Source organism: Schistocerca serialis, chromosome 3, assembly GCF_023864345.2.
Source record: "Schistocerca serialis cubense isolate TAMUIC-IGC-003099 chromosome 3, iqSchSeri2.2, whole genome shotgun sequence".
Classification (NCBI taxonomy): Eukaryota; Metazoa; Arthropoda; class Insecta; order Orthoptera; family Acrididae; genus Schistocerca; species Schistocerca serialis.
Window position 1 is genome coordinate 740,394,514 of NC_064640.1, and position 19,944 is coordinate 740,414,457.

Here is a 19,944-nt window from a genome sequence, read left to right on the forward strand (position 1 = left end):
CGTCGTATTGTATAGAGCCATGGTTGCCCGTGCTTAAATACTGATTTACCCACGACATTTTGCTGACTAAAATAAATAAATCATTGTCGCCTTTTATATACATTAGGTTACTGAACAGCACGTGTCGGGCAACCTTTTGCTGGCGTGGGTGCTTGCTCAGATAATTGTCCTAAAAGCACAAATTATCTCGGCGGGACAGTGACGCCGCCATCACGACCTTGGGACCCGGGGGCCTCCTTTTTTTTTTATCAGTTGCTGACCCTCGAATCATGAAACGACGCGACGCAGTCATGTAACGATTCATGAGGGTCAGCAACTGATAAAAAAAAGGAGCCCCCCGGGTCCCAAGGTCGCGATGGCGGCGTCACTGTCCCGCCGAGATAATTTGTCCTTTTAGGACAATTATCTGAGCAAGCACCCACGCCAGCAAAAGGTTGGCGCGTGTTAAAGTTGTCTTTTTGGAGTGATAGAAATGTAAGCATTGATAACTGAAATTGCTTAGCAACCAATCTAGTATATAAGCGGCATAAAATTGTTGTCTTCACAGTATGTCCTCTGACTACATGTCGAAAACGTCTATTGTCCGTGACGAGCTGCCAGAAACAGTAAGTACATTTCTGTATAATGGACACTTTGTACAAACTTGCACGAATTGCTGTTTGTGGAAGACTTACAAATGCTTTAGATGTGTATCAATTAGAAGTACCACAAACCATACGAGAAGATATTTTACTGGAATTCAGATATTCAAAATTCAATTTCATGCTGAATTCATATAGACTGCCAGAATGCTATATTTTTGATAGAAGTGAAAATGTCCCAATGATTAACGAAATTGTAAATGATGCAATAGAAGCAGCTTCCAAAATTAGAGCTGGAATTCCAGTTCCATGGGAAACACTCGCTTTAACCACAATGTCTTTCTTCGATACTACTACATTCTGGCAAAGTCGATTTAAAATTAAAATGTTTTTTTATGAAATTACTTATAAGCAATTCGTATTTACCATTTGTGAAAATTGCTTATATAAATTATCAGATTCCTGGCAAAATCCGCTACTACAACCACTTCTGTGCAGGAAAATCCATATAAGATGTACTACGTCAATTTGTGTGTGCATATGGCACAGTTACAGAAAAGAGATGCTCAATGGGGAAGTGTCATTCAAAGGTTACAACAGCAACCTTCGGATCAGATGGCAAATTATTACAAGCTGGTAAATGGCGTATTATTTTTCCGCTGTGGAAGGCCAAACAAAGTCCGATGGTGTGTTTGTATACCTGAGACGCAAATAGAGAAACTCGTATGGTTCACCCATTTAACCTGGGGACATTTCGGTGCGAAAAATGTGCAAAAAAGATAAGTGTGTACTGTTATTTTCCCAGCATAAAGCGCAGAGTGCATGAGGTCTTGAAGAAATGCATAATCTGTGAAAAAGCAAGGCCGGATTCAAAAGGGAGTAAGCACCCATTATGCTCTATATTAGTCCGAGAACCAAAAGAATTAATTTCGTGCGATCTGTGTGGACCGTTACCTACTTCAAGAGGAGGTGTTAGATATGTGTTGGCATTTCTCGATGTGTGTACGAAATACGTAAAGCTATACCCGACAAAGTCGGCTACAGCCAAAGTAATTGTATTAAGATTGACAAGGGATTATCTTCCACATGTTGGTATACCTAAGGCGATAATGACAGACAATGCTAAGATATTCACGGGACTCCGATGGAAACAGGCTTTGTCTCAAGTCGGTGTGAAACACATACTAACATCATTTTACCACCCACAAGGCAATTTGGTTGAGATAATTTTTAGAGAGTTCAATCGATTTATGAGGACCCATTGCCATAATAAGCAGACTGCGTGGGCAAATTATGTGGAAGAATTTGAGCAGATATACAACAACATGCCCCACTCCTCAACTGGATATACACCTCATGAATTGATGTTCGAGGCAAAAGAAGAAAACTTCTGGATTGAACATATGCCCAAAACTCAGGAAACTGAGATGCCTTGGGAAGAAAAAATAAGGCAAGCCATCATAAATATGACACAAAAGGCTGATTAGAGAAAACAACAATAAGACAAATTAATAAAAAGGGTACAGGCGTACCACGTCGGAGAGAAGGTACTAGTCAAAAGACATACCAAATCATCCTTAATAAAGAAGAGTAGAAAGAAATGGGAGTTATTATATACTGGCCCATACATCATTCTACAAATTCCGGACCCTGGGGCTTATCTGTTAGCATACCCGGGATCTAACAAAATGATAGGGTTATTTTCCCATGATGACTTGAAAAAATTTAATGAAGATTAGAAGATAGGGAGGAATGGTGCTGCGAGTGACAGAGATGAACGCTCGAAAAAACATAAAAATAAACTGTGTGTGTTTAGTGTTAGAAAACTTTAAACTGAAATAATTAATCAGTGACACAGATTGTAGAAATAGTGACTGAGTATTACTATCGAGTGCTGCAAAGAAGACAGTGGAGATAGGCTTCACCTGTGTTTGGGTAAATATGGAACTTTAGCATTGCTAATGTCATCAAGATTTATAAGGGATCTGAATGACCTTCAAGACGAAAGAAATGTTTCCCGAAAATGACGCTGCATAATCAAAAGAGGTTCCCAGTGAATGTTCATATATACTTTCAAGTGCACGCTTAGATGTGTAAACGTGTGAAGTGATGCCTTTAGGCAGTGAATCATGAGTGACGGTTAACGACACAAGGATAATTTCCAGCGCAAAACAATTGACACCGGCGCGAGAGTTAGAATCGATATAGACGACACAGAATTGTTTTGTAAGAGACTCGCATCAAATGCGAGGGGAAACTGATTGATGTTGAACTTCAAAAAAGTGTCATAATTAGACGTTAAGAGTTCTTGATTTATTGTTGAATGTCAAAAGAAACTAAGATTCATAGAATTAGTAGTTATTTAATGGGTCTTGTTCACTTTAGAATTTTGTTTGAAAATCCATTTCCATATATGTGCATGTATGAATGCCGGATGAATCAGAGAATAAATGAAAGAAGAGAATCCACATTCCTCACTACTTATAACTTTTACATTACAGCAATCAAGTGGAGAAATATATGTATTTAGGATAAAATTTTTATGAGTATAGATAAATGATATGACTTTTCAAGGAAATGATGGATTATGTCTTTGTATAAAATGAACCACACTTTCCAATATTCGATGTTTTGAATCCAAAATCTACTGCATGAATCCTTTAAATTACGAAGAACAAATCATTGACAGAAAATGTGTCAGAATTGTTGGACTTACAAGCACAAGTGGTGATGCGAAGTCCAAATGAAAATTCAAACTAGAGTAAATATTATGATGTTTTCGGCAACAGCATTAGTCAATGGATAAATGGAAACTTTAAGTCAATGGCTAAATTCCTTGCAGTACGTCGTAAGAAAAAGGATGCATGAAGCCATACGGATTTTGTTTTCAAAAAGGAGAATCTTGGAAGGTGGAACCTAACCAGTTCTTTTACAGGAAAAGTTTCCCTTTCGGTCATTGCTAATTGTTTTGGAATGAATGTTGCATGTGAAATCTGGTATCCCAGTTCCTTCTACTCTTCCCATTGTGGGCCGCGTAGAAGACTGACTACAAATGTGGACTTCGGGGACATGCAAGATCAGCGGGAGTTTCAGCATCGCAAGATATTGTCCTGGGAACAAGATTGTAAAAAAAGAAACTCGAGTTATTTACTGTAATTTTTTTCTTGCTAGAGGCACAAATCACTCTTCTCCAAATCGTTATATAAATTGATCCCTATCTTTCCTTTAGAGATCAATTTCAAAATAATTTTTTCTCTTCTGTAGGCTTTCCTATCTTCTATGTACCGTAGGCTGGGGGTCTCGGCTTACGAGGTTTTCCAAGGTTTCCCTGCTTGAGAAAGTTCCCGAATGGGTAGACCCTGATAACAGTCTCATGAAAGATCATCTTCCTTGGTTGTGCACAGCAAACATAACACCTTGATGCATGTAAAAGCAATACAGCCGCGGTACCTGTCTCTTCATTTCTTCTGTTTCCAATGTTTATTTTCTTCGTCTGTCATAAACATAATTAATCTTTTTCAGTCGGAGGACTGACACTCATCACTTCCGGGTTACCCACACTAATAGATAGTTCGCGAAGTGGGTTCGATAAATCAAAATTAGGCTCACAAACTTCGCTCGCTGCGAGGGGCATTGTAACGTCCCCACAGAAAATACCCTCTACCACGCACCAATTAATCATTGTCAATCAAACCATCCACATTCATTCACTTTGGAAAAGTATCTGATCTGATTTTCTCGTAACATATGCGGCGACAGCTAGACGACGCCAAAGTATTTTCTAGCGCGTTTGTTCTTTGAAATAACAGAGATGCATATATGCATTCACCATGGTTATTGGAGTGGTAACTAGGACAGCTTCTGGAGTAGGGATTGAGGGATTAACGTATTTCTGAGAGATACATATTATTATTTCCTTCTCGCTAAATCTAGCGAATTAACTTTTGTGCCACTAGCGGTTTGTTTGAATAGAAAGAGAGTGTAAACGGAAAATAATTAAGACGCGGAATCACCGGAGATCAGGACATGTAATGGAGATGGATTTAATACACAATTTCCTTCATAAATAAGGTTCGTGACTTTTTGTTCCGGAGTGAATGAACGAATGAGTTTTTTTCTGAACCATTTGATGATCACATTGGCCCTGTAATTAGTGGGGAAGTTTCAGCTGTGTCAAAGAGAGCCTGCAATCACTGTGTCTGTGGTAAATCGTCCAAAAAGGCTTCGTACACTTCTGGAATTCGCAATCTTTCGTAAAAGGAACAAATTGTCCACACGATTGATTCTCCCGACTGAATACAGTGTTTAACAGTAATAATAAATGTAAAGCTCTTTTACAGCAAGCCAGCCGCTGATTACCAAGACGAAGGACTCCACCAAAGATCCTATTTGGCTGATTTCACGTAATGAAATATTATAATAAAAACTGTACATAGATAAAGGAGAGAAAGAGAGAGAGCGAATGAAAATAGAGATAATATTAATAATCCTCCATTAGTATAACTTTTTGCCTGTCTTATCACAGATAAGCCAAGACACGGGAGGCCCATACATTAATGTATAGATTTATGTGTGAAGGTGAAAGGGTCTTAAAGACAACAGATACACGTCTATACAGACAAGACATTACACAAAGTTAGCGGCTAGCTGCATTCATCATCTATTCATAGAGGAAGAGACGACAACTTATTAATATCTTGTTAAAATAATCTTATATGTAGGTTTGGAGCAATGTTTGTAGAGAAAGTAGCATTCCCTAAGCTCCATGCGTGGCCTCACTATGTTTTTACTGAATGACAACTCCTCAAATGGTGTAACCTTCATTAGTAAGATGTTGTTATAGTGACATGGATGTTATTGCTGTATAATGATCAATCCTGTTACCACAATGTGGTAAGTTGAAATTAAACTGTGACTAAAATTAGTTTTCAGCTCTTTGCAGAGAAATAGAGTTTGAGAAATACAACTAAATAAGGATGGCAACTTCGAACATACTTTATTAAAATAGAGAAGTCAATGTAATACATAAAGGCTTTTATAATAATTATATCATTGATATTAATTCCACCTCAACAAAATAAATTATTTACTGAAATGTTCACCTTTATAAAGAAAAACCATGAGAAGAGTGTGAAATTCCAGTCATAAAGTACTCGTCGCAGAAATAACATATGGAGAAAATACAATGCTACTCACTGTGAAGATGACTCATTGCATGCAGACAGGCACAACAAAAAGACACTTACACATTTACTTTTGACCAATGCCTTCATTAGAAAAGAAAAAACAGAGACACACGCATGCATTCATTCACAAAACCAAGTACACTTCATGCACATATGACTGCCATCTTGAGCATCACGATAAAAGCTCCTGGAGGTGGTGGTTGTATGTAAACAAGGGATTGCTTATTTCTGTGAATGAATGTGTGTTTGTTTCGTTTCCTGATGAGTGCTTACACGGTAAGGTGATGTGTCTTTTTGTTATCTGTAACTCAGAGGGTCAGTTTTACAGTGAGTAGCAATGTATATTTTCGTTATATGATCGAAATTCCAACCTGAAGTTTCCATTGCTTGATTTCATCACAGAAAAGTGTTATAACCTTTAATCCTAATAAATTGCGTGGATATACAACGAAGAGCAATAGCGAGTTACATGCTACCAACTCCGAATCTGTCACTCCACTGCCGTGCCGTGACATGCGGCCAGCGCCGTTCATAGCCAGGTGGCGCTCCCGCTCTCAGCCGAGCTGCGGAGCACCTCTATCGCCGTGTTCGCGTACTGACATAGCGGCAGTTTTAAATCTCATGGCACTGTCACAACAATTGTCCCCCCTTGAAAAAAAACTCACTTCCTTGGAGACACGGACAGTGCGGAGACATCCATGGCCTCTCGGGAGGCCCCGAGAAGATCCCGAGGAGAAACACGAGAGTATGGTCGAAAATGTGCAGGACGGAAGCTTGCGCGTGGAACGGGCCTCCTGGATGAGATGATGGGTGAAAACTCCGAAGCAGCATCCATAGGTGTCATGGACCTGGGGGTGTGCTCCAGCAAGATGGGTCCCGGAGAAGGTGGCGTTGCGACTGGGCCGGTTCTGCCGTACTCGGAAGCGGTAGCGATGTCGGCTGCAGCAACACGCACGGAAGATCGGCAGCAGGGACAGGACTGGCTTCTCGGGCTGGTGGAGGCGAAAGAAGGGGCGGAGACACCGGCGTGGCCACCACTCGTAGGCGCATCTGGTAGTAATGGCGAACAACCATGCCGTCGTCCATACGTATTCCACAAAGCCGGCGGCCGCGAAGAGCCTTGACCACCCCTGGAATCCATTTAGGGCGCGATCCATATCCTCGTGCCCACACGTCGGCGCCCACCGAGTATTTGCCCGCACTGGGGGACACAGTACAAGGCCTGACAGGGTGAAGCAGGTGCAGTAGAGTGTGCGGTTGGCGGCCATGCAAGAGTTCAGCAGGGCTGCAATCACCCAGAGGCGTGAAGCGATAAGAACTCAGAAACTGCAACAGAGCGTCATCTGTGGAAAAATCACTAAGGAATTTTTTCATCTGGCTTTTGAAAGTGCGGACAAGGCGCTCGACCTCCCCATTTGATTGCGGATGGAAGGGCGGTGCTGTAACATGATAAATCCCTTGTCCAGTACAAAAATCATGGAAGGCCTGCGAAGAGAACTGAGGGCCATTGTCCGTGACAATCGTGGATGGAAGACCTTCTAGCGCAAAGATTTTGTACAAAGCCAGCGTCGTCGCCGCAGCGGTGGGCGACAGACATCGGACAACAAACGGAAACTTCGAGAAGGCGTCAATCAACAGTAGCCAATAAGTGCCGAGGAAGGGACCGGCAAAGTCAGCGTGCACCCGTTCCCACGGCTGCGCCGGGTCAGGCCACGGAGAGGGCATTGTATGGGGTGCAGCCAGTTGTTGAGCACACTGACCACATGTAGCGACCATGTGGGCGATGTCTGAATCAAAACTGGGCCAATAAACATGCCTGCGGGCCAGGGACTTAGTCCGAGAAATCCCCCAATGGCCTTCATGCAATAGTTTGAGAACATCTTTGCGAAGAGATGCTGGCACCACGACCTGAGGAGATGCGCCATCCGTGGCCAGAAGAACAACACCCTCACGAACAGACAGACGAAGGCACAAGGCATTGTAGTTGCGAAGGGGATCTGATGCCCGGCCCTTGGTCCTGTCCGGTCAACCCCGTTGAACAAAACCAATCACCTGACGCAGGATCGGGTACCGCGCAGTAGCCGATACGACCTGCGAACCTGTAAGTGGAAAACCCTCGACCGCACAACATTCTTCCTCATCAATGTGGAAACAGAGTAGTTCATCTTGATCGAAAACCGGGTCGGGGCCCATCGGCAAACTCAACAACGCATCAGCATTGGCGTGCTGGGCCGTGGGGCGATAGTGAATCTCATAGTGAAAACGAGACAAATATAAGGCCCAACGTTGCAGGCGGTGAGCTGCCTTATCCGGAAGCGACGCCAAGGGGCTGAACAGAGAGACCAGCGGCTTGTGGTCGGTGATGAGGTGAAACTTAGAACCATACAAAAAAACGCCGAACATTTTTAGAGCATAAATGATAGCGAGCCCCTCCTTTTCGATTTGAGAGTAATGCCGTAGGGCATCGTTGAGGGCCTTGGAAGCGTAGGCGATGGGTCGTTCCGACCCATCCTCATACCGATGGGCGAGAACAGCCCTTAGGCCATACTGTGATGCGTCAGTCGCTAGAACCAAGTGCTGACCCGGATGGAATGTGGCAAGACAAGGCGCCAACTGCAAATGAGCCTTAAGGCGGACAAAAGCCTGCTCACACTCGTCGGACCAACAGAAAGGAACGTTTTTGCGTAACAGCTGATGCAGAGGATGAGCCACCGCTGCCGCGGATGGAATGAATTTGTGATAATAAGCAATCGTGCCTAGAAATGCCTCAAGTTCTTTGACCGTAGACGGCCGGGGTAGAGCGGTAATAGCCGCAATGTGCTGTCGTAGAGGACGTATACCCTCATGGGACAAGTGGAAACCAAGATACACAATGGAGGGTTGGAAGAACTGTGACTTGTCCAGATTGCACTTCAACCCAACCGAATGCAGAACCCAAAACAGTGAACGCAAATTGCGAAGGTGCTCCTCAGTGGAGGCCCCAGTGACAATGTCATCCAGCTAGTTGATGCAGCCGGGAACGGAAGCCGTGAGCTGTTACAAAAACCGCTGAAAAATGGCCGGCGCGCTAGCGACGCCAAATGGTAACCGCTGGTACTGATACAACCCACGAGTGTTGATGACGAGAAATTCCTTGGAAGACGCATCCAACGGCATCTGATGGTACGCCTCCGATAAGTCAAGTTTGGAAAAGAACTGGCCCCCAGCGAGCTTGGTAAATAACTCCTCAGGACGGGGAAGAGAATAAGTGTCAATGAGGCTCTGAGCGTTGACAGTGGCTTTAAAATCACCACACAATCGCAGACTCCCGTTTGGTTTAGAAACCACCATGATTGGCGATGCCCATTCGCTGGAGGTAACAGGAAGGAGAATCCCTGAAGCTGTTAACCTGTCTATCTCAGCCTTGGTGAGCGCAACGCCATCGGAATAGGGCGTGCCCGGAAAAACTTAGGGCGAGCCGTTGGCTTAAGAGTAATGTGGGCTTCAAAATCCTTGGCATGACCCAGACCAGCAGAGAACACAGACGAGAATTCAGAACACAATCCATCCAGCTGTTGATACGGAATATCCTCAGATATGAGGTGCACATCATCATCAATGGAGAACCCGAACAACTGGAAAGCATCATAACCGAACAGGTTTTCCGTGCCCGCATGATCCACCACATAAAACGTGAGGGGCCTAACAACAGACTTGTAGGCAGTGGAAGCATTAAACTGGCCTACGATGGGAATTTTCTGCTTATTATAAGTTCACAGATTCTGGGAGACAAGGGAGGGGAGCCCAACTCCAAATACGTGCGATAATTAATGAGAGTTACTGCAGAGCCAGTGTCCACTTGCATGCAAATGTCTTTATCCAGAACACGAACAGTAACAAACAACTTATTTGTTTGAGAAAGCACACAGTTAACATCCATGTCCAATGCCTCGTCCTCGTCGACAGGAACTTTAGGGGACTCACACACAGAAGCAATGTGGCCTTTTTTCCTACATGAATTACACGTGGCCCAACGTTTTGAACATGCAGCCCTGTCATGCTGTACGAAACAACGTGGACAAGAAGGAAGTGCGGAACGAACCTGCTTCTGTGGTTGCCGTTTTCGCTGCGAGCGTGGTGGCCCGACGCGACTTTGTTGACGCGAGTGAACCGCTGCCACATCGTCGTTCCCCTGTGAAACAGGCAAATTGTCTGCGTCGAAAGTGGTCTGTTCAGCGCCCACATCACACCACGCGTCTGTTTCCGCACCAGCAGCGTGAGACACTTCAAAAGATTGAGCGATGCTGAGAACTTCCGACAACAACGGGTGTGGCAGTTGTAAGGCACGTTGCCGAACTTCTTTAACAGGAGCAAGCCGTAGAATAGCGTCCTGTACCATTGAATCAGCATAAGACTCATGATGAGTGTCCGTGACAAACTGACATCTCCTACTCAGACCGTGTAGTTCCGCCGCCCAAGCCCGGTAAGATTGATGAGGCTGTTTACGATACCGGTAGAACGCCATGCGGGCAGCAACGACGTGGGTGTTTTTTCGGTAATAGTTAGACAATAAGTCACACATTTCTTGGTATGATAGAGAGGCAGGTTCCCGCAGAGGGGCTAACTGAGATAGCAGCTGATAGATCCGTGGGGAAATCCAAGAACAAATAGCGACTTCCACATAGGAGCGTCGACAACACCGAAAGCCAAGAAGTGTTGCAGCAAACGCTTCTCATAATCCTCCCAGTCTTCAGCGGCCTCGTCGTAAGGAGGGAATGGAGGCGGAGAAGAGGAAGACAGACGATGAGTAAGCGACGTCGACAACGCCTGAATAGCAGCCGTCTGCTGTGTTTGTTGCGCCTGAATAGCAGCCATGAGCTGTGTTTGTTGGTCAATGAGCACTTGCATAAGCTGTTCCATGCTGCCCCGACACGAACACACAATTCGACAACGCAGGAAAAAAAATATCTGACCTCGTCGCCAAAACGTGTTATAACCTTTAATCCTAATAAATTGCGTGGATATACAACGTAGAGCAATAGCGAGTTACATGCTACCAACTCCGAATCAGTCACTCCAATGCCGTGCCGTGACACGCGGCCGGCGCCGTTCATAGCCAGGTGGTGCTCCCGTGCTCGGCTGAGCTACGGAGCGCCTCTATCGCCGTGTTCGCATACTGACGTAGCGGCAGTTTTAAATCTTGTGGCACTGTCACAACAAAAAGATGTTTCTGTCAATTATTTCACTGCAAATTTTCAATGAGCACTTTCGCCACACTCACTTAAATTGTTCTTCAGTTCTTGAATGTACTTTCATAACATCCTGTTGTCTGTTTTCTTGCTACACTGCACCAGAACTGACCCTGCTGTGAGGTCAGTGTTCTAGCTCAGGACAGTTTCAGTTAATTGGACATACAAATCTAGCCAAATTAGCACCAAGTCTACTATCCAGCATTAAGAAATAATTGTTATTTAAAAAAGCACTTGCAAATAAAAATAATGTATTCATTAATAGAGCTAGAGCTATTTCGGTGATGAGTTGCCATTCCCTCATACCACTTTACACATTACCTATTCTGCATTGTAGCAAACAAATTCTACATCTACATGATTCATAAAAATAATGACAACAATATCTCCTCAGTCGTATCATGGGAAGCTTATATTTTATTCTCACTTACAATTCATCAACAGATATTTTACATACACACAGAACACACTAACAGCCATCACTGAATAGTCATGAAAAACACTTAATGATACCCCTTATATTTGTGTAGAACACATTCTCAATTACAGTATAATAATATATATGAAAAAATCAGGCACACACACACACACACACACACACACACACACACACACACACACACACAGACACACACATGCACTTGCACATGTACACAAATTATTCATATGGGTTTATCATGGTAAAATAAAAGAAGTCACACAGTCACAGCTTAGTGGAGGTGTTGTAGCTGTATCCACATTTCTGTTTCGTAGGGTAGGTTATCTGAATCAAGTTGTGTGTAAATCAGAACATATTGAATGATAGCATCCAGCTGAATGAGGCTGTGCAGCTGCATCCTCACATTTGGCGGGATGCACTATGCTCTGTCCAGTCATCCTGATTTCAGTTAACACAGGTTCTCCTAAATGTCTTCAGGCAAATACAAGGATGGTTCCTTCATTAAGGCCACAGCTGATCATCTTTCCCACCCTCATAAAGCATAATTATATGTTCTGTGTGTTTGTGTGTTTTGACGAACTGATTTTCATTGTATAAACTTGACAGTTCAGATGTCATTGTGAAATGATCCCTGGATGAATAAATATAGATAAATAATTAAATAAATATGGACAGTTGAGACCCAGTGGTTGCAGGCCAAAGTGTGTTTCTAGCATTCTGGTCCTTCGACCGTGTAATGAAAGAAAAGCAGCTGCTGTGCAAGATGTACCTGCTGTGGAGGGCCAGTACAGAAAAGGGACGACGAAGGAGGTATCAGATACAGTCTCCAGCGCAGTAAGTCATTTATCAGCCTTTTATATTAGTAAGTAAGCCTTTTTACTGGTTCTTCAAATATTCTATATGTTTACATGTTATCTGAGGAACATAACCACAGAAAGAAAGGTAGTTTATAGTTAGCATTACCTCAGTGAAAAGGCAGTAAAAAAAGAAGAACAGACTTGAATTGTATGCCTGTCATAGCACACTAAGTTTCACCAATTTTTGTTACCCAACAGTCTTCACCACTGTACATTTGAAAAAAAAAAAAACGTATTTAAATCCATGGTAATAGCTATCATAAAACTAAGAATTACAGGGAGATACATGAAGACAGGAGTGACTGGTACAGAAAAGTGTAGGTCTTCACAAAATCAGAGAATGGATCATATACTCACACTTTCAGATGAAAATGAAATTCAGAGGTCACCCTTATGTCGATTTTAGATTGTGGGTGCTTTATTGCTATGTCGCATTTTCTGGATTTCATTACATTTCATTCATATGTGTTTGCTTAACTGTTATTTTTGCGATCTTTCAGTGACTTATATGAGCTAGTGTAAATTGTTTCAGCAGCCCTAGCAGATTTTTTTTCTTTGTTATTCCTTAAGCTACATGAAACAAATGTTACCATACTTGGTCAGACTTTGATGTTTGACAATATCATGGTGAATAAGAATGCCATTAAAGTTGGAGACAGCTACCACCATGACAATTCTCCTACAGTGACCATGACACTACTGCTGACCCTGCAACCCACTGTGTATACTTTGAGTCATGACTGTCATTGACACAAGCATGTGAGGGTTGCACAGGATACTGGCAATTTGTCTGCTGCTTTCACAAATGCTAAGTACTTTATATACATACACATCTATATCTATATTCTGCATATTCCTAATTGTGGCTAGTATCAGGGATTCCTACTGCACCATTTGGGTGTGCACTAAAGTTAGAATCACTGCTCAAAGACGCACATGCAGGAATTAGTTAGAGTTCATTTTTCTGATCCATGTAGGAGCAGTATATAAAGGATTATGGTATATTCCTCTTCATGTACATCTACATACATACTGTGCAAGCCACCAAAAGATGCATGGTGGAGAATTGTACCACTGCTAGTAATTTCTCTTCCTCTATCACTCACAAAACAGAGCAAGAGAAAAACCACTACCTCTATGCCTCTGCACAAACCCAAATTTCTCTTATCTTGTCTTTGTGATGCTCCCGAGAATTGTACAGTGGTGGCTGTAGCATTACTCTACAGCCAACTACAAATGCTGGTTGTTTAAATTTCTTCAGTAGTGCTTTGCGAAAAGAACATTATCTTCCCTCCAGGGATTCCCATTTGGACTCATGTAGCATCTCCATAATACTCACATAGTGACTGAAACTGCCAGTGACAAATCTAGCTGCCCACCTCTGAATTGCTTCAATGTATTCGTTTAATCCAAGCTTGCAGGAACTTGTAGCATGCAACCAGTACTTAAGAAACCACACTTTCCTAAAACTCTTCTAGTAAACCAGTGTTGACCAACCACTTTCTATGAAACTGTCCTATCATGCTTGTACCATTTCATGTTGTTTTTCAATGTTAAACTTATATACTTAATCAATGTCATTGTGTCAAGCGGCACACTAGTATTGCTGTATTTGAACATTATAGGACTTTTTCCCTAGTCGTCTGTATTAACATTTATTATGCTATATTTAGAGGAAGTTGCCATTATTCAACTCAACTAGAAACTTTTACTGAGCCATTCTGTATCCTCCTACAGTCACTCAGTGGTGACACTTCCCACTCTCCACAGCATCATCAGCAAAGACTCACAGACTGCTGCTCACCATATCGATCAGTTCATTTATATATGTAGCAATCTGTGGCTGTTTGCTGATGGAGCTGTGGTGCACAGGAAGTGTCACAGAAGATCCCCATTCGGTACCTTCAGGGATTTAATTCACCTACAGTTTCATCTGCTATGCTAAATATAGCTCTCTGTGTGGGGCATCTCTTATGAAATTCAAACTATGCAGAAGTTAGTGAGCCATTTTGTATCATAACCCCTATCACATTCTACTGTCTCAAACACTTTTGAGAACACTGGCAGCAAAGAGATGAGTCGACAATTGGATAGTATAATGGTTGCCCCACTTTTATGGATGGACAACCCTAATCCATGTTTCAGTCTATCTGGAAATGTCCCAGTTTTCATTCACTGGTTACATAAATAGCATAATATGTGGCTGAATAAGTCCTCACATGATTTTAAAATCCTGTTTGCTATTCCATCATATCCAGAACATTATGATTTTATACAGTTCTTTTAGGAGTTGTGCTTTTGAAATAAAGTGCTATATTTGGTGTGATTTGCATATGATTTAGTAGCTCTGTGGCTCCTTTGGAGATATTTTTATGATAGCTCCCTGTTGTTTCAGCTACTGTGAGAAAAAAGCTATTACAATCAGAGGCTTCAGCGTTTTAATCGTTGCTGTGTGAGCCACTGCCAGAGGATAGTGGAGTCTCCGTTTGTTGAGATTTTATGTTCCTACTTGTCTCACTTTTTTTTATGTTCCATATGGTTATTACTTTATTGTTAGATTTCCTATTTTTTTCTGCATGGGGTGTTTGTTTGTCCCTCCTGATTCCACATGTTAGAATTTTAGAGTACTTTCTTTTTTCTCTAGTGCAGGTTCCAGGTTAGTGGTCATCTTTTGCTCTGCATACAGGTCCCTCTTTTTAGCACATGATATTTTGATGCCAGCTGTTACCAACTCCTTTTTTCAATAACAGGATGATTTCATTTTAACTCCTGTTTGGACGAAGCAGATTTCAAAATGGTTGCCAATTATGTCCAGGAATGAATTGAATTTCTGATTGTCTGTGTCTGCCTCATGTGCTTCCTCCCATTGTTAAAAGTGTAAACTCTTTTTTAAGTGATTGGTAGATTCCCTATTTATTATTATAAGATGTTTACGAAGCATGTGGCAATTTACTCTTTTCCTTCTGGCAAGTTTACGCATTGTGATTTGACGATCATAATCAGACATACCTTTTACTATGGCTTGTGTTTCCATGACATTGTAATTCATTGGGTCCATAAACAGATTATCAATCAAGATCTTTCTAAGCCAGTATACTCTTCTTGAGAATGGGACCCTTGGGAGCAGGTTGAAAGTTGACAACAATCATTCCAGCTGTTTATAACTGTTATATCTGAAGGAAATTTAATGTTAAAATTACCACGTTGTACATTCTGATTATTATTCCTCTAAGGTTGTGTAAGAGCTAATTCTAGCTGCTGAAACCTAAGTAACTGAAAATAACCATTTCCAGGCAGTGATGACTGATTCAGCCCACACCATTATGGATCCACCACAAGCTTTCACAGTGCCTCATTGCCAACCTGACTCTTTGGCTTAATGTTGTCTTAGCCACACTTGAAGCCCATCATCAGCTCCCACCAACTGAAACTTAGACTCATCTGACCAAGGCACAGGTTTTGGTCATTTAGAGTCCAATTGATATGATTACAAGCCCAGCAGTAGCAATGTAGATCATGTCAAGCTGTTAGCAAAGGCACTCATATTGGTTGTCCACTACCATATACCATTAATGCCAAATTTCACTGCACTGTCCTAACGGGTACAATTATCATGCATCCTAGATATATTTTTCTGGTGTTTTCAGGCAGTGTTGTTTGTCTGTTAGCGCTGACAAATCAACGCAAACACCACTGTTCTTAGACATGTTATGCAAAATGGCCACGCGGTTTGAGTTGCCTTGTCACAGTTCACGCGCCTTCCCCATCAGTAGTTCAAGTCCTCCTTCAGGCATGGGTGTTGTGATGCCCTTAGTATATGTTAGTTTAAGTTAGGTCAAGTACTAGTGTGTAAGCCTATGGACAGTTGACCTCAGCAGTTTGGTCCCTTATGACCTTCCCACAAATATGCAAAATTTCTTAGTTATAAAGTGAAGGCCATTGACCACTGTGTGATCCGAGGTTAGAGGTAAACCCTGAAATGTGGGATTCTCAGCACAGTCTTGACACTGTGGATCTTGCAATAATGAATTCTGAAACGATTTGGAAAATGGAGTCTCCCATGCATCTAGCTCCAACTACCATTCGGCATTCAAAGTCTGTTAACTCCTCTCGTGTGGGCATATCCATGTCGGACACCTTTTCACATAATCACCTGACCCAGAACTCCACTGATAAGCTTTCAAAGATTGTTCTGGGATACTTTTTTAAAATTTTAGTATAAGGGCTCATTCCCTCTGGTGGGTGATAAATGTAATTGTAATTTATTTGATTTGTTAATTGCAGTCGTCCTTGTGTCTGTGCAAATACCTTCAGGACAGTGAAGAAGTCTCTTATAAGCAGTAATCAAAATGTACGTCACACAACTCAGACTATGCAACAACCACAAGAAGTACCACTTATTCTGTTATCACAGCTTCATTATGCTATTTTTACATTGCATTCAGTGAATTCGTAAACCAAGTGCAGATTGTCCAACTTTTCATTGTTATGCCTAGCCTTAATACTGCTGTGTATCGTCATTAATGCACAACTAAAACTGCTGGGAAACAAAATCCTGGGCAGAATGGTGCAGTACTGAAAGCAAACTTGAGGACAATGTGATATGGAGTGAATTACTGCTGTCAACAGCAGGTACCGTGACCAAATCAAAACAAGACACACAGGTCAAACTGTCCTCATTTGCATGGTTGTCCACTATATTCAGTGCAGTAAAGATGTTGAGCTAATTCAAGCAATAAACAAAACAAAGTGCAGTTACTCTGTAGTTAGCTGCCAGATACCACAGATCTCCAATGCCAATATACTCGGAAGGTATCCACGAATGTTTGTCACTGGAGTTCTGGTTCAGCCTGTGGGTACCTATGGTTTCAGAACCACTGATATTAGTGCTGTGGGTATCTTCCTAAAACACATTGAACCAGAGTAGGATTTTCTTTAAGTGTCACTGAATTTTTTGAAACAATAACTCTATGGAATAGCACCTGAATAAAAACTTACCCCTATATCCATTCTAGTATGGCACAGAAAATTTATGACCATGTCATTCCATGTCAGTGTACACCTCTAGTAGTTCAGATTGTAGAACAGCAGAAACAGCTATCTCTGTGTCTGTGCAAAAGTGTCATCAGTAGACACAGTATGAGGACCAATGCACTGCTTGTATTGGACTTGTGGCAGTCAAGAAAACAGTGCTAGCAATTATATCTTTTGTAATGTACCAAGCTATTGATCCTGACATTTCAGTTATAATTCATACAATGATTGTCATGCAGATCCTTCCATTGTCTGCTGAGCTCACTGTGGTGTTGTTCCTTAAGATGGACATGTTATTAAATGAGGAAGTCACTATAAAAATGTGATAACCATAATTAAAAATAAAACTGAATGTGGAAGATGCAAGTCAAAATGCTTAAGCGTCAACTCTTTAGTCAGTCAAATTATGACGAGGTTCAGATTCACAAGAGAAATTACTATGGCAGTATATAACAGATATGTGCAGAATCCATGTACTGAAATTTTCTAATTTGAAAAATTCATATAGACTGCTTATATCTGGTGCTAGTTATTTTTCACTACTTCCTTAACCTCATTTCTCGAGAAAGATGTGATGGCGGACAGTTTTTGAAAGTGCTCATAGAGTAGTGAGCAGAGGTGCAATACTCAGCCAATGCTGATTTATTCAGGCAAAGAAGTAAATACCAGCTGCTTAAATTCATTAAATTGTTTTTCTTTAGTTTGTTGGGTATGGCCTTTTTGCTGTATATTGTCACTAACCTTTCCCACAGAAGTTTCTGATGTCAGAAAGGTCACTCATATTGAACTTAACCCCTTGATCCTTCCATTCTTTTTTTTTTTTTTAAAAAAAAAGAAAAGAAATCACTTCTCACACATTGAAAAAATCATGTAACTACTGACAACATCTCTACTTGATTCTTCTTCCTGGTCTCTTGATTGCTACTGAGGCATGGCTTGCACTGCTTTCTTAAGGAGATATGGTGAAAATCTACGCTCATGGAATAGAGTTTTTTAGCCTTCTAGCTCATTTAGAGACTGTCAGCTTCAATTACAATATGCAACCTATGAATTTCAGTTTCAAAAGATGAACAATATGTGTAAGGGATGGGGTTGGATTCTACAGGGAACCAAAACCCAACTGAACTGTTGTGGACTGGCACACACGTCCTCTCAAATACAAGTCTGTTAGAAATGATAGACAGTGCAGGCAAATAAACAATGTAAAAGAGACCAGTTTCTTTGTGTCATTTCAATGCAAAGAACATCTGTATCCCAATGATGTCCTGTAATTTTAAGGTTTTTTTCATTTTTAATTCCTTTTAACAGATGATGTGCCTCATGACTTTCACAACGTTTGTACAAAAATTATAATGCGTGATTTACTGACTCAGTCCCTGATTTAGTAACATAGTGTGTAGTACTTACAAAAGTGGCAACAGTAACCACTATTCTCTTTGAATGAATCATCTTACCTTATGTATAAAGAAAATAATTATTTATGTTTATACAATGTCATCTACATGCAAATGTAGGTCATTACTAAGTTTAAATTACTAAAACTATACAGTATAATGGCCAGAGGTGAGAGGGCACTTAACAACATTCTTTTGTGCACTGTAAAAACAATTCCAATTGTAAACAGGAAAACGAAAATTAAAATCATTTAATACATTCAGAGCATCTTTAGACTTGTATTTACGCCATACCATGTGTCCCTCACAGTAATTACATTTGGTTCGAGCCAGTACATAAGTATTATTGTTATTTTTTGGTTATTGGGTTGTATGTGTTTTGTTTGGTATTTGTACTGCAGAGACTGGTGGTGTGTATCTCAGTATTATTACTTAGCTAATAAGTGCAGAAAGAAATCCTTAAAAATTAAAATGTTTTGGGAGCTGAAATATGTTACTCAAATCTGAACATGGTTTTATGATTAATCACACTGAATAAAAAATAACTGCACTCTTGTATACAGCCATTTGACAAGACTAGATCTGAGGAAGGCTTCACAACTTATGATAATTAGCGGGTAAAGTTTGCTATATATTCTAGCATCAGAGGATGGTAACACAACTGTCCTGAGGATGCATAAAGGTCAACCAAACAATCATGTGAACAGAGATCATTACATTAACCATGCAACAAGCTTACTTGTTCTGCTCTGATGTAATATAATAGTGACAGAATACTGATATTCAGTTGGATACATCCATTGTCATATTTCTCCATCGACTTCATGCTTCTAGGTTTCCACGACATGAAGCAATGCGAGGAATTATGTTGACCAGCAGAGAAGGAACCTGCCCCATGACTGCATCCAGCATCAAAATGAAACCAACTAGCAAGCGTTCAACTGAATACATGACAAAACTAAAGCGAGGAGAGTAAGTCTTTACTCAGTGCTGTACAAAACTAAAGCTAGTTATTGAACATTATGTGTGCTTCCTACTGAATTAGAGTAATATTGACACATCATGATTGAAGTCTCTTCAAATCTGAAATTATTTCTGTTAAGTAATATCAGTAGCTGAGAAATCTTCTTTCACAAATATATGTTGACACAATAAACTGGGAATAAGTAGAAATTTCACCAGAAAGATACAAGAAAATATTTGTTTATATAAACATTGTCAACCT

The 19,944-nt window shown here is 41.2% G+C and overlaps 1 protein-coding gene across 1 annotated transcript in view; it reads left to right on the forward strand.

Moving 5' to 3' along the window:
• Positions 1-562: 562 nt before the first annotated feature.
• Positions 563-19,944, forward strand: part of LOC126470596 (uncharacterized) — a 66,470-nt gene continuing 47,088 nt past the window's right edge. Inside the window, exons 1-3 of the mRNA XM_050098548.1 lie at positions 563-605; positions 12,148-12,268; positions 19,554-19,691. Of these exons, the coding sequence (XP_049954505.1) occupies positions 12,171-12,268; positions 19,554-19,691 (236 nt within the window). The 5' untranslated portion in view covers positions 563-605; positions 12,148-12,170. The remainder of the gene's footprint in view (positions 606-12,147; positions 12,269-19,553; positions 19,692-19,944) is intronic.